Source organism: Cervus canadensis, chromosome 9 (assembly GCF_019320065.1).
Source record: "Cervus canadensis isolate Bull #8, Minnesota chromosome 9, ASM1932006v1, whole genome shotgun sequence".
Lineage (NCBI taxonomy): Eukaryota > Metazoa > Chordata > Mammalia > Artiodactyla > Cervidae > Cervus > Cervus canadensis.
In genome coordinates, this window is record NC_057394.1 from 4,831,984 (window position 1) to 4,846,823 (window position 14,840).

Consider the following 14,840-nt stretch of genomic DNA (forward strand, 5'->3'; position numbering starts at 1 on the left):
AGAAGGAAATCTGCACTTAATATTCACTAGGCAAGGTCACTAGACTTCCCTGGCAGTTCAGTAGTAATGAAATCTGCTGACCAATGCAGAAGATGAGGGTTCGATCCCTGAGAAGGGAAGATTCCCAGGTCAGGAAGCTCCCCAGAGAACACAAAGGCAGCCCAGTCCAGTATTCCTGTCTGGGAAGTCCCGTGGACAGAGGAGCTTGGCAGGCTGCAGTCCATGGGGTCATGAAAGAGTCAGACTCGACTTAGCAACTAAACAACAAGAGGCAGAGTCAGTGTAGTAATTTAAAATTAGCCAGTTGTCCCCACCCTAATTCTTTAAATAAAAAAAAAAATTCCCAGGTCAACAATAACACAAGTGTCTTATTATTACCAAATGTTCAGGGCACAGATGTACTGTGCGGTCTGACTTGTTAACATGTCTGAGCAATCTTGAGGCGATAAAATGCAAATATAAGTGACCTGGCTTCAAAACAGAACTCTGTGGTTACTGCCTTGGCTTTAACCTGTGGGACAGACACATTGTTTTCCATTCAGAAATGATAGTATGAGGACATCCACCCCGTTTTCTTTCCACATACATTCTGCGATTCTCCTGAACTGTCCAGATCTCTCTCTAACACCACATTGGAAACACAAGTTCCACCTCTGGCCCGTTTTCGCCTCGGACCCTGGTCTCTGACGCCTGGGTAAAGGCGTGCACGTGGGTTGACGTTCTTTCTCTTGATTCGCCTTTAAACTGCGTGGCTTTTCTATGAAAAGCTCAATTGAGAGAAAGCTGCGTTTCCCCAAACCTGATTTTCGCTTTAATGCCGTGTAGCCGGAGCTGAGAAGGGTGCGGGGCGGAGGCTTTTCCTGTTGCGTCCGCATGTCTGGTCTGCGTGTCAGGTCCGGGTGCGGGGACCGAACGGAGACCGTGGAGGAGGGTGCTCTGATCTGTGTTCACTTACCAAAGAGTCAGTGCCCCAAAGCCGCCTGGCTTCTGGGGGCGGCGCACCGCTTTGCGTTGTGACCAGGAAAGGATTGCAGAAAACCGTCGATATTCATGACTGGGGAGAAGGAGTCCAGAACTCCATCTGCAGTTGGACAGCCCCTGACTGTCCAGAAACGCATCCTGCCGGGGTGGTTCCGCTCGGTTCTCAGCACCACCACCCTCCCGCCCACCTCCCCGGCCCCATCCCAACTCCCGCTCATCCTTCCTTCAGAATCCCTAACGTGCCTGCCATCTGCAGCTAGTTCATGGCACTAGATTTGACTTAAATTGATTGTGTCTTAGCTGCCGCTGGTTCTTTAGGCGTCTACCAGATGTCAGCACTTGGACGTTCTGTGTTGAGTCAGCCACGCCTGGGACCTGCTGCCCTCGGGAAGCCAGATTGTAAAGTCCTGACATCCGGGTCCTACTTTCCTGTAGCATCTCTCCTAGCATCTCTCATGGAGATGCGGGTGCCTCCGTTGTTACCCTCACTTGATTCCACTTGCTCCATGTTGCCTTAGAGACAGTGAAGGTGCTTGGATAGACCCAAAGGGTATCCTGCCTGCTTCTTAAGTAAGCCAAAGACAGATACTGTTTGTGATCCCTTACATGTGGAATCTAAAAAATAAAGCAAATTAGTGATTGTAACTAAAAAGAAAAGTTCACAGATTCAGAGAACAAACCAGTGGTTATTAATTGAGGGGGGTGGGCAGAGGAAGGTGGGAGGAGCAGAGAATTAAGAGCTACAAACCACTATGTATAAAATAAATAAGCTACAAGGGTATATTGTGCAACACAGGGAATATAATCAATACTTCATAATAATTGTAAATGGAATAGAACCATAAACATTTTGAATCACAATGCAGTGCACCTGAAAGGAATATAATATTATAAATCAACTATATCTCAATTAAAAGAAAACACAACAACAACCGTGAAGTCTCCTGGGAGGCAAAAGAATTTCTGGGCTCAATAAACTTAGTGGTAACATGTGCAAGAAATTCCGCCCGAGTCATTTGTCTACTGAGAAACCATAATCTCATCAATTAGAGAAACAAGTGTGCTAATTGCTGGTATATCTATTAATATATACCTGTATAGGTTTAAAAAAGTCAACCTCTGAAGTGCTCAAGTGTCGGGTCCTGTTGTATGCATTTAAAGAAGGAATAATTTTTTTTTAGGAACCCTTGAAACCACTTTTCAGAGTGAAGGAGCAAATCCTTGCCTGACTTTTTGCCACAGCGTCCTCTGAAAAGTGAACTGATGCTTTTGCAAGCATTAGGAATAGTGGGTTTTATCAGGATTTACTTTTTATGAGTGCATCCAATACGCTTACTGCAATTGAGATTCCCCCCTTTCAAAAAGCATCCCCTGGGTTAACTCCTCCCCAGACATGGCTCTCCTGTGATTGACCATTTAAGCTTTTTGTGTGATCAGTACTTTCTTCCCAGGCGGTGCTACTGGTAAACAAGAGATGAGGGTTTGATCTCTGGGTCAGGAAGATCCCCTGGAGAAGGGAAAGGCAACCCACTCCAGTATTCTTGCCCAGAGAACCCCATGGACAGAGGAGCCTGGCAGGCTACATGGGATTGCAAAGAGTTGGACACGACTGAAGTGACTTAGCAAATATAATCAGGGCCTTCTGAGAACCTGGTCTGAAACACAGAGATCCTTGTAGCTAAACCCGTTCATGTGTCCTCTGTTCTTGACTTCGCCCCATCAGCTCCAGCAGAAACTGGAACTTGGATTTGGTGAGTGAAGAGAGAGTCCCGTGGAGGTGCTCACAGGGGCGGAGAGGGAACCAACAGCGAGTCTTCGGTTATGCAGGAAAAAATCATCTTCGTGAGGGGAACAGGATCTGGGTAGCATCTTGAATGAAGAAAGAGCTTGGTGAGCCAAACCTGAGACGTAGGCATGATGTGGGAGAGCATGGAGATGTGCAGAGATGATACACAGCTTTCGGGTGGGGATGGGCCTGATGTCTTACAGGAACTGAGTGGATGGACAAGAGGATGGGTCCATCTGTCTCAGGATCCTGAGGTCCGGAGCCTGGTGGTCCAGGGTGAAGTTCGCTCAGTGTGGAGGTCAGAGCTGAAAGGAGGCAGGTCCGGGCATCCAGGCTGCAGATTTCACTCCAGCTAACGCAGGTGCTCGCTGTGCCGGCTGCTCTCGGAGCAGGTTTAGGGGAGAAGGTGTTTGGAGAGGGGTGGGAAACCCCAGGCAGGAGTCTGCCCTTGGTGCTCAGATGCAGTGAAGATTTCCCAAGAAGGTCCAGGAGTAAGACATGAGAAAAATGATGTGCCAGGAAGGTGAGCAGCGTTAATACTCAGTGTATCTCATCTATATGGACCAGCAGGCTCCTGGCCCCCACTTCCCAACCACGGCAGAATCACTTAGTAAAGACTGAACAAGCCTCAAACATTCAGATTCTGTCCTTCAGTCTGTCCACCAGAAACCAGAGCCAGGTTTTAGCCACAGGAAAGACGGAGACCCCCGACCCTCGGGGTGGAGAGAGAGCCCTGGATGCCCGCAGTCCCCTGGAGTCCAGTTTTCCAAGCAGCTCTCCAGAAAACTGCAGGAATGGCCCAGAATTTCCCCGAGAGGCTCCTACACAGTGGTGATCTACATTTGTCAGCAGTTCTAGAGAATTCTTCAAGGGTGCACAACATGGTTGTCTGAAATTTGTCATTCATTTTGAGTTCTGCTTCAAGGAAAGATTTTTGTCATCCACTTTTCTTTCATTTTTAACTTAAAAAAAGTGTCATATATCCCTGCTTTAGGAATTTCAGTTAAGACAAAATAAGAAAGGGGGCCACTCTCTCTTGGAGATTGTAAAAAGGCACAGTCCCAGGGAAGAGTGACAGACCATTGTGTGCAACTTGCTTTTTTTCCTGGTTTTTCGTATAAATCTGCAATCTAGTTTTTGTTATGTTCTGTGATGCTTTATAATCAACCTCATGCACATTTTAGAAAAATTCATACCACTCATTAGCACACATCATCAGCTGTTCCTTCAGTATCGATTTGAAATTGGGGACGCCCCATCCCTCCTGCTTTCTCCCTCCCTCTCTCTGCTTCTTTCTCAGTGAATTATGACCCATTCATGGTCATGGCTGATGGCCTTCCCTGGTTCAGTAAACGTTGGATCAGACATGATGCTTTGTTCCCAGGCTTTAATACTTGAATGAGCCTGCAGGCTTGGTCTCCTCAGAAGGAACGAGATGGGTTTCCTAAGTGTGTTTTTAATGTTAGCACTTGTAGAAGGATGTTCACTGAGAAGCTCTTGTTTCAGGCTTTCAGAGGAGCTCCCCGGTAGGAAAGATCTTCCAGCAGCAGAGCTAGGAAGAAAGAACGGGGAGGAGGGAGGCTGTTAGTAAGCACTGTGGGGATAGTGCATTAGGAGTTTGGGTTCTAAAGATCTGCTTCTAAGAATTAATTGAAGCAACTGTATCTCAAGGGAGGGGGAAAATGGTTTGTGGGGCCGGGACAGTAGATGCTGTCCTCCTGAGCTGGGGACTTTTCATCTTGCAGCTGAATCAATACTCCAACTAATTATTTCTGGTTAACTTTTTATGGGTTTGTAAGACGTTTCTTTTGTTCAGGGTAATAAAGGAGCCATTGTTTGATCAGTGACTGACTAATTATGATAAGTAATTTGAAACATTCTTGATGAAACTTGTCTGTTAATTAGCATCAACAGCAAATGGAAACTAACAGGACAACAAAGTTTTCGGGCATCCACCATTCCATGGAATTGAGGCGGTCTTTCTGTGGCATGCCCAATAAACGGAGGCTGCCAATGGTTAAAAAATAACAAACAGGTGGGAAGGTCTGACTCACCATCAAGGAGAAGTCATTGTGGAGTTACACAAAGGAGCCCTGAAATGTTACAGTGAGGGGGTGGGGAAGGAGTGTCAGCAGGGTGACTTGATCCTACTGGGTAAAGATAGGAGTGTGGTTTCTTTCTTTTTCTTTTTTCCTTTAAAGCTTAGTTCCTAAATACATGCATCCCGTATTGATCTGAATTCAGATTGTTGTTCAGTCACTCAGTGGTGTCCCACGCTTTGTGCACACCAAGCTTCCCTGTCCTTCACTGTCTCCCGGAGTTTGCTCACACTCACGTCCATTGAGTCGGTGATGCCATCCAGCCATCTCATCCTCTGTCACCCCCTTCTCCTCCTGCCCTCAGTCTTTCCCAGCATCAGGGTCTTTTCCAATGAGTCTGCTCTCCGTCCACATAGGTGGCCAAAGTACTGGAGCTTCAGCTTCAGTCCTTCCAGTGATATCCAGGGTTGATTTCCTTTAGGATGAACTGATTGGATCTCCTTGCAGTTTGCGGGACTCTCAAGAGCCTTCTCCAGCACCACAGTTTGAAAGCATCAGTTCTTCGGCACTCAGCCTTCTTTATGGTCCAACTCTCACGTCCGGACATGAATACTGGAAAAGCTATAGCTTTGACTAGACGGACTTTTGTTGGCAAAGTGAACTCAGATACTGTTGATCAATAAAAGTGTGGAACTATGAAATTGGAGTTTGGAATTTTTGATGTCTGACTATATTGTCATTATTATTAACATGGTTAATTTTTTAAAAATAAACTCAATGGTACCTTTTCTTTTATGCTTTTAGATTTCTACCTGGACAAGGACTGGTACTATACCCACAGATAGGAGACAAATTGGATATTATTTGCCCCAAGGTGGACTCTAAAACTGTTGGCCAGTATGAATATTATAAAGTTTATATGGTGGACAAAGACCAAGCAGACAGATGCACTATTAAGAAGGAAAATACCCCTCTTCTCAACTGTGCCAGACCAGATCAAGATGTAAAGTTCACTATCAAGTTCCAAGAATTCAGCCCTAACCTCTGGGGTCTAGAATTTCAGAAGAACAGAGATTATTACATTATATGTAAGTATAATTCTATTCATTTATTTTATAGAAATTAGGATAAGCTAAATAGGTTTGTATCCATTTTTGTTTCCTGAAAATTATTACTGTGGCAAATAATTTGGTGGGAATCTTTGCTGAAAATTGTCCATTTTTTTTTTTAAAAGAAGCCTTAATTGAATGAAGGACCCTGTACTAGTAATACCATTAATATAAATACCTAAAGAGAAAGAGCCTCCTAGAGTTTTTGTAGCATTGAAATAAGTGGATATATTTGAATATACTCAGCATCTCTACTGACAAAATCATTTTTAAGAAACATTGGTGAGATTTTGATAGGTGAATCTTGTGCGATGACTTTTATCTTTATCCATCCATCCATCCATCCATCCATCCATCTATCCATCCATTCATTTAGTATTTACTCTGTGCCAGAAACTGCATCAGTGCTAGGGGTTCAGCAGTGAGCAAGATGGTAAAATGGTACCCATTCCGCATGGAGTGTGTAGGTCAAAGGATGGGAGTTCCAGGCAACCACTATCATACATGGGTAGGCTAAAACCAGATTTGGAAGAAGAATAAAGTTAGGTTTGTTTGATGAATTTCTTTTTTTCTCTCCCCATATAATTAATTTGACACATCCCGTGTACCTCGTGGGTTCTATCTGAGCTCCTGTTCACTCCTGAGGCTGTGAACTCCAATGAGGCAGCCTGTGCCTAGTAGGTACAGGAGTTAGGGTTGTTCCGGGCCCAGGGTATGTCAGAGCCCGGTCTGGGTGCCTAGGACAGCTGTTCACATCACGCAAGCAACGCAGTCATTTTTCTCGGTTTCTTTGGGGAGTCTCCACTCACTCGTCAGAAGGGGCCCCAGTTTGTCGGGGGCGCTGAGCTGCTGTCTACTGGGAGATGGTCTCTGGGTGATCAGACTGAAACTCTCTTGGCTGCTCTTGAGAAATTGCAAAATCAACAATTCACTGACTACTTATTAAGTACTCAATAATGTATTGTTTTCTGTTTTTTATTACAGTCATTAGTAATTAAAACAAAGATATGGTCATAACCGTCTAATCCTTGTCCTTTGCTGTGAACCTGAAATGCCACAGCGACTGAAAGCCTATTTTTAAACCATGGTAATGCGGCTTAGTGAGAACAAGCAACAAAGAAAAAGGGAAAGTGGTGAATTATAGATTTAAAAGCAGAGTGATCATACAATGAAAGTAAAAGTATTTTTGAGGGATGGGACAAGCAGATGGGTATGAAATAAGAGGGAAATCTTTGAAAGTATAAAATAGTCATTAGGTAAAATAAAAGGAAATCTCAAGCCTTTGGAAGTCCAACAGTGTCTTCCAAAAAAAAAAAAAACTTTTAAAAGTAAGACTTCATTGTTGTTTAGTCACTAAGTCATGTCTGACTCTTGCGACCCCATGAACTTTAGCCCTCCAGGCTCCTCTGTCCCTGGAATTTCCCAGGCAGGAATATTGGAGTGGGTTGCCGCTTCTTTCTCCCAGGGATCTTCCTGACCCAGGGATGGAACCTGGGTCTCCTGTACTGCAGTGGATTCTTTACCACTGAGCCACCAGGAAAGCCCGGCAATGTGTATGACATGAGTTTAACTCCAAATCTTAGCATCCAGCTAGTAGGCACCTTCATAGCTAAGAGTATTAGTCCAGTCAGCGTCATCACTGTATCCTGGTTTCTGTCCGTGGGTAGGAAGAAGAGAAGTGACACTTTGGAGCAGTTGTTCAGCAGCCCCAGAGAGGAACAGTCCAAGTTGCCAGTGGACTGAGTTGGAATTGGTGTTGGGCCGTTCCCTAGGGGAACTGCCAGGAGCCCTGACACCTGGGTTCTAGTCCTGCTGCCTAAGCTTAATGAGGAAGTTACTTTATTTCTTTGAATTTTGATGCCTTCTGTAGGAAACGGCTTTTATTGTTATTATTGTTCTTATTCTGGCTAAGGGTAGAAGTCTCCAGTTCCACACCATTTGTGGTTGGATGGATACATCTGGTCTAGCATCTCTTGTCAGAGTGGCTCTTCTCCAACTGAATGGACAGGATCCACTAAACTCTTTAAAGACACGGATTTGTAGTAGTAACGGGTTTATGATGCAGGCGTCACACTTTTTTTAAGTCTTAGAAGTCAATATTAACTTTTAATTGGGAGTGTATTTTTAAACCTACCAAGTATCCGCTGACTTCCCCTAGGAAAGGACATGACACAACGATGCTGATCCTAATTAGTTTTTCTCCTAGATGAGTATTTGCTTTGACGTGGGGCAAAGTGATATATACGGGTTTTCCTCATGTTGGGAACTGACTTTTTCAGGTGACCTGGGTCAGTCATTAACCTTGGGTTTAATTTGCATAATAAAGTCTCCTAATCTTTAATCTTCCAAAGGTGAGGATATTGTGGCCATTGGGTCTCTTTTTCATTACATTCTGATTCTTAATTGCCTCAAAGACAAACATTTATAAGCTACAGTTTTTTTTTCTTAGCATGTCTTTACATTTTTTAAAAAAAGTTTATAAAATAACTATCTGTTCTGAAGTGACCCATTGTCAAAGGAAGCTTAGTCTCAGAAAAACACTCCAGTGAATACTAGGCAAGCATTCCTAACTGTGTCCTCAGCCTTATTTGTGTCAAATTTATGCTTGTTTCCAGTTTCTTTTTAGAAGGGATAACCCAGAAGGATTTGCTTGCTTCCAAATACCAAATTGGGAGTCATTGTCACTGATTTCTTTGAAATTGTTTAATAACTCACCTGCATTATCTCTGGGTCTTCCCTGGTGCCTCGGATGGTAAAGAATCTGCCTGCAATGCAGAAAACTGGGATTCGATCCCTGGGTTGGGAATCGCAACCCACTCCTGTATTCTTGCCTGGGAAATCCCATGGACAGAGGAGCCTGGTGGGCTACAGTCCACAGGGTCGAAAAGAGTCAGACACGACTGAACGACTGACACTTTCACTTTGTATTCTCTCTGCCTTCCACGGCAGAGATTCAGCTTTTGTGGGCTTGATAACCAGGATATTTCTAGACCTAAGCATGGTATGCGCTGTGTGGTTGGCACTTAACAGTCATTTATTTCTAATAAACAAATGGCTGAAGAATTTGAAAAGTTAAAAAAAAAAGGGGGGAATTAATAATTCAGAGCTGAATGAATCAGCAGTTTTGGTGTGGAGGCCCTTTGCAGTATTAACCCTCACGAAGGTCCCTTGGGTTGGTCAGCCAGCCACAGCGTAAAATCTTGCAAAATACCTGCAAAGAGGTTTTCATCACACTACCAAAACCTGTGAGTCAGAGACGGTGACAATGAATGCCCTTGTGTGGATAATTTTTAAGTGAACCCTGTCCACAGCCCAGCTGTTAGGAAGAACACCGCCCGCCCAGGGCACCTCCCAACTTACCCTTGTGTGGTTGGTACGTTCTTTCACCACAGACCCATAGCCAAGATGTGGATTTGTGGAATAGTTTAAAAGACATCATTTCTAACGATTGCTTGATTGATTGAACGCTGTTCTGTAACTCCACCCTGCTGCGTTCACAGTGGTCCTTCCAAAAGCCACCCCTCGGGAAAGTCTTCCTTGAGAAACGCTGAATGAATCTGAATGAGTCACCATTTCGTAGGCCCATTATGGGTTTCATTCTCCAAAGCAATTTTTTTTTTTTTAGTGTTATCAGAGCATATAAAATTGGAAAGCTCCTCAGTCAGCTTTGCTATTTTTTAGGCATAAACTTCACTTCTGAGCAAAATTGCTAAATAAATTAAAATGTTTGCACACAAATATAAGGAAACACCATTCTTAAAGAATCAAAACAGAACAGCAGATTCCATCCCTGTATTTTTGTGGAGTGTTTTCCTTTTTTCCTGTTTGTTTTTCTTTTTTGTTTTTGGTTTCCCTATTTCTGGGAGTCAGTGTAGCAAATAGCAGTAGATATACTGAATAGAGACTTCCCTGGTGGTCCAGTGGTCAGATTTCATGCTGCCAGTGGAAGGGGCACAGGTTCGATCCCTGGTTGGGGAACTAAGATCCTGCATGCTGAGTGGTGTGGCCAAAAGATTAAATATATATATATACATAAATGAAAAATAAAATATGCTGAATGTACCATAGCCCTTTCCCTAGCAAAATCGTTATGGGAGGTTTCAGATGTCCTTCTACACATAGATTTATTTTAGAATATATGTGTGGTCTCTGCAGTTGATTATGGGCTTTAGTTGATGACTTATTTACATGATAAAGGTGGCAAACGCTGTATTTCCATCACGGAGCATCATTAAGTTCTAAAATGTGACAGTATGAGCCCTGTCACTTATCTAACTTTGGGGTAGGGATTTATGTTTGATACCTGGCGTAGAATTGCCTTGCATATAAACTCAAGAATTAGACACATTTTTATTTTTCACCTACAACTGTTGGCTTCATAGGCTGGCATGCTGCAGTCCATGGGGTCGCAAAGAGTTGGACACGACTGAGCGACTGAACTGAACCGATTGGCTCCATCATAGAATGCTCATCGACTCTGTGACCCCGTGGACTGTAGCCCACCAGGCTCCTCTGTCCATGGGATTCTCCAGGCAAGGTTACGGGAGTGGGTTGCCGTTTCCTTCTCCTGGGGGATCCTCCGGATCCAGGGGTTGAACCTGCATCTCCTGCATTGGCAGCTGGATTCTTTACCGCTGAGTCACCTGGGAAAACCCAGTTGGGAGCTTGGAGTCAGGCACAGCTGGGTTCTCGAGTGCCCTCACCAAGGAACTGAACCAGTCCCTGCCTCATGCCCCTGTCTGTCAGCTGGGGACCATGTGCCTTTAAGTGGGGTGCTGTATGTGAACTGCTTACTGCCAGGGCGGCCCCCAAGTAAGCACAGCTGGGGGTCTCTTTGCGGAGAGGCAGGGGGTGGAGGGATGTGAGAGGCAGGAGATTAAAGGCAAGCCTGTGCGCTCCTGCGAGCTGGCAGGCAGGAAGATGTGCTCCAAAAGTGTCATTTATTTGAAAAACCATCCACAAAATGAAACTCCGGAGACTTTACAAGTTTCAGTAATGCTACGTAACTTAATTATAAGACCTTCCCTCTTTTTTGTCTTCTTGGAGTGTTATAAAAGTTCTTTTGTCCTTGGGCTTTCCTTACCGAGAAACATGCATTTATGGATCTTTTTGTCGGAGGCATTGCCCAAGCTTGTTAGCAGATCCTCTGTAAGACCCGAAAGAGACAGACTGGGCGGAGTCTTCTACACGTATAATCATCTCCCACTTAGCATCTCACCAGCCTTGCCAGGTCCATTTCTCTGTTCCCTGTTACACAAAGGAGATGTTGTGTTTTTATCGGTCATTTCCACAGCATCCCCACGTGGTATACATGTTCTTCTAGAGCAAACGTAGGCGTCACGGTTGGCTTGTCCCTGAGATGAACTGAGACCGTGCTTCCTTTCACTGGTCTGACCATGAGAAGCATCGTTTCTGTTCTTTTCAGCGTAACATAAAATCCTTTTATGACCGTATTGGAGGCTCTCTAGCGGAGTACATCAGTAAGGCTCCTTGTTCAATTTAATATGAATAAAGCTTAAATTCTTTATAATTTCAGGAATAAAATCTCAACTTCTGCTTCATTGGAGCTTGTGCTGGGAAATGCCTGGCTTGCAGGTCTGATGGAGTCATGGCCATTGGGGTATTTATCCCGTATCTCTTGGGGTTTAGGAGGATTAGGCTATTGTAGGTTGAGACTGTTCAAGTTCAATGGCGTCACCTAGGTGGTAGTGACAGCTTATTTAAAGCTAGACAGAGATTGTCTTGTGAGCACCATTCCTTTTTCCCAAAATAACCTATGAACGGACAAGATGACTCTGGTCCTTAAAGCAATGGGGAGAGACTAAAAGCCTCTCATGTAAAATAAGAGTACATGAGGAGTGAAGGCAATTCCTTGGAAAAAAAGAATTATGTAGGAATTGCTCAGAATAAAACTGCCTTTACTATTTCATAAAATACGTCTTAATTTCCCTAGCACCTGTATTTATAGCTTTTGCAAAGTTTACTTAGACTTGTAAATAATTGAACAGTCCTGGAGATTTTGTGGAAGCATGAGAACGCGTTTCTTTCTTAATAGCCTTTAAATATTTATCATGAAAATCAAAATTTAAAGCAAAATAAAGTACTTCAAGAAATAGCCAAGAGGCATTAGACAGACATGAAAAGATTACTTGGCAAGAACTTATTTATATCATTCTTAAGAGTCCCGGGTTTGTTCCTAACAGACTGAAACCTCAGGCTCTGGGTGTTTGATCACTTGCAAGAAGGTGTTATGGCCTCACGTACTCTCTGTCACTCTGCAGTCTCAAAACACAGGTGACAGAGGAATTTTTATCACCGTGAGAAAACAGAAACTTGGGACGTGTGAGAAGTTTAGTCCAGTTCACACGGCAGTGTGAGGGGCAAAACTGAGGCCAGAGTTTTCAGACCCTTAGACCAGCATCATCAGATTATGACAGAGCTCCTTGGGGTGGCCAGGCACATACATGTGTACAGATGGAGAGGAAAGACAGTCTCCAGCCAGAGCATACTACATCCTGGGACACACGAGTCTCACACAGAGTGACAGCAGAGACAGCATGTATACATACAAAGCGCATGCCTAGTGAGCAGGCGTGGATCCCCAGACACCCAAGCATGGATCTTCACCATGGATACCCAGAGACCGGTTGGACCAGAGGTGCTGGCCTCTGTTGTCCAAATGTATAACTGCCCTCTGGCTTCACTGGTGACTCAGATAGTAAAGAATCTGCCTGCAATGCAGGAGACCCAGGTTCCATCCCTGGGTTGGGAAGATCCCTTGGAGAAGGGAATGGCTACCCACTCCAGTATTTTTGCCTGGAGAATCCCCATAGACAGAGGAGCCTGGAGGGCTACAGTCCATGAGGTTGCAAAGAGTCAGACGCAACTGAGTGACCAAGCATGATCACAACGATGGCTGACTTCAATCATATGCCCCGAAATTGACCTATGAAAATTCTGTAGAGCAGTAGGAAAGGAGAAAGGGCCATTGGTTAACAGTGGTCGTAGTGGCAATTTGTCAGATCTTCCAAATTTTCATTTTTCTTTTTAGAGCTACTATCAGTCAATTCCATTTCTCTAGTAAGATGGAGCTTTGTGTTTTATCAAGTACAGTTGACCCTTGAACAGCACAGGTTGAACTGGTTGTATCCACTTACATGCAGATTTGTTCAGTAGTAAATATTCCAGTACCGTAGGATCTACTGTTGGTTGAATTCGAGGATATGGAAGAACCACGGGTATGGAGGGCCCACCGTAAACTAGACTTGGATTCCTGACTGCTTGGGGGTTAGGGCCTCTAACCCTCATGTTGTTCAAGGGTCCAGTGTACTTTGCCTGTCAGTGAGAAGTGACGAAATAGTAAAATTAAAAATAATAAAAAAAACTCTCAAGTGTACAAAAGAGGTAATAAGAGACTTCAGATTTCCTTAGACAAGTATAAGGGTACAAGTTTGTGTGGAGGGATGGATGGATGGGTGGGTGGAGGAGGGATGGATGGATGGATAGAAGCATAGATGCAATGGTGGGTGGATGGATGGATGGAGAGAGGGATGGATGGAGCAAGGAGTGGCTGGATGGATGCAGGGAGGGATGGATGGATGGATGGATAGATGGATGGATGGAGAGGGGAGGGATGGATGGAGGGAGGGATGGATGGATGGAGTGGGGAGGGATGGATGGATGGAGGGAGGGATGGAGGCATGGGTGGATGGATGGATGGAGGGGGGAGGGATGGATGGAGGGAGGGATGGATGGATAGATAAAGCGGGGAGGGATGGATGGATGGAGGGAGGGAGGGAGGCATGGGTGGATGGATGGATGGAGGGGGGAGGGATGGATGGAGGGAGGGAGGGATGGAGACATGGATGGATGGGTGGATGGATGAATGGGCAGGCAGAACCTCTGGCAGGAGCACAGTTGATCACTTCACAGAGGAGCCAGGCTGTGTGTCTTTAAAGCCGTCCCGCTTTGCAAATGGCTTTTTGCCTTGGTGGAGTAACCCAGTTTTATCGTTCCTGATGTTAAACCAGGAGCTGAAGGTGTTCTTTTATTGATGCAAACATGTGGAAAATGGCTGTGGCTTCTTGGCGTCTAGGACGTGTCCCCGGAATGGAATTAGGTTCACGTGTAGGGCAGATTTAGGCAGGGCACTTTATCGGGGTTCCTGCTGGTCTCTAGGCGGTCAAAGCAAATAGCATCATGTCCGTCTGAGCTATTTTGCATTTTCGCATCTGCAGTGTTATGCTCTAAACTGTCAGCAAGCATTAATTCAGGCACTGGTGAAGCCCTACCACCCAGAGATGAACTCTGCCTCAGATGGAAGTTTTCCACTTGAGTGCCGCGGTCTCCCAATTACTGGGTCATTAATATCATTGCCTGTGATTAGGGACGAGCAGGAGGCTTGTGGGCTGTGCCCGCCCCACCATCAACTTTTTACTCTGACCCTTCACTGTCTAGAGGTTTCCACATCTCCACAAAGATATTTTAATGATGAAGACCGTTAAACACTCAGGAGTGGGCTAGAAATCGTGTGCTGGAAATAATTCGCCCAAACACACGCTTCTTCATGGCCAAAATGTTTTTATTAGATATTATCACTCTCTCTTGACTGGGAAGTCTCATTTTTATTAAAAAAAAAAAATTCAGAATGCCAAAGTAAAGCTAATATAGACAATAGGGCATTATGTTTTATCTTTAGAACTCTGACCTCATTCTTTTCTTAATGTGAGTTTGGTCATTCTATTGAAGTGATCATCTGGCCCCCTAATTTTTGTTTTTGAACCAGAGCCATGGCAATGAAAGTCTGCAATCCTAACTAACCACTAGGCCACCAGGGAGTTAGCACCCTATTTTTAAAATGTGATTCCTCTTTTGAAGTAGATTTTGGCCCATATTAAGGTTGACTCTCACATGTAGAAGGTGATT

General features: G+C 44.5%; 1 protein-coding gene across 1 annotated transcript in view; it reads left to right on the forward strand.

Annotated features, from left to right (window-relative positions):
• Window positions 1–14,840, forward strand: part of EFNB2 (ephrin B2) — a 49,313-nt gene that overhangs the window by 19,734 nt on the left and 14,739 nt on the right. Inside the window, exon 2 of the mRNA XM_043477697.1 lies at window positions 5,611–5,894. Within this exon, the coding sequence (XP_043333632.1) occupies window positions 5,611–5,894 (284 nt within the window). The remainder of the gene's footprint in view (window positions 1–5,610; window positions 5,895–14,840) is intronic.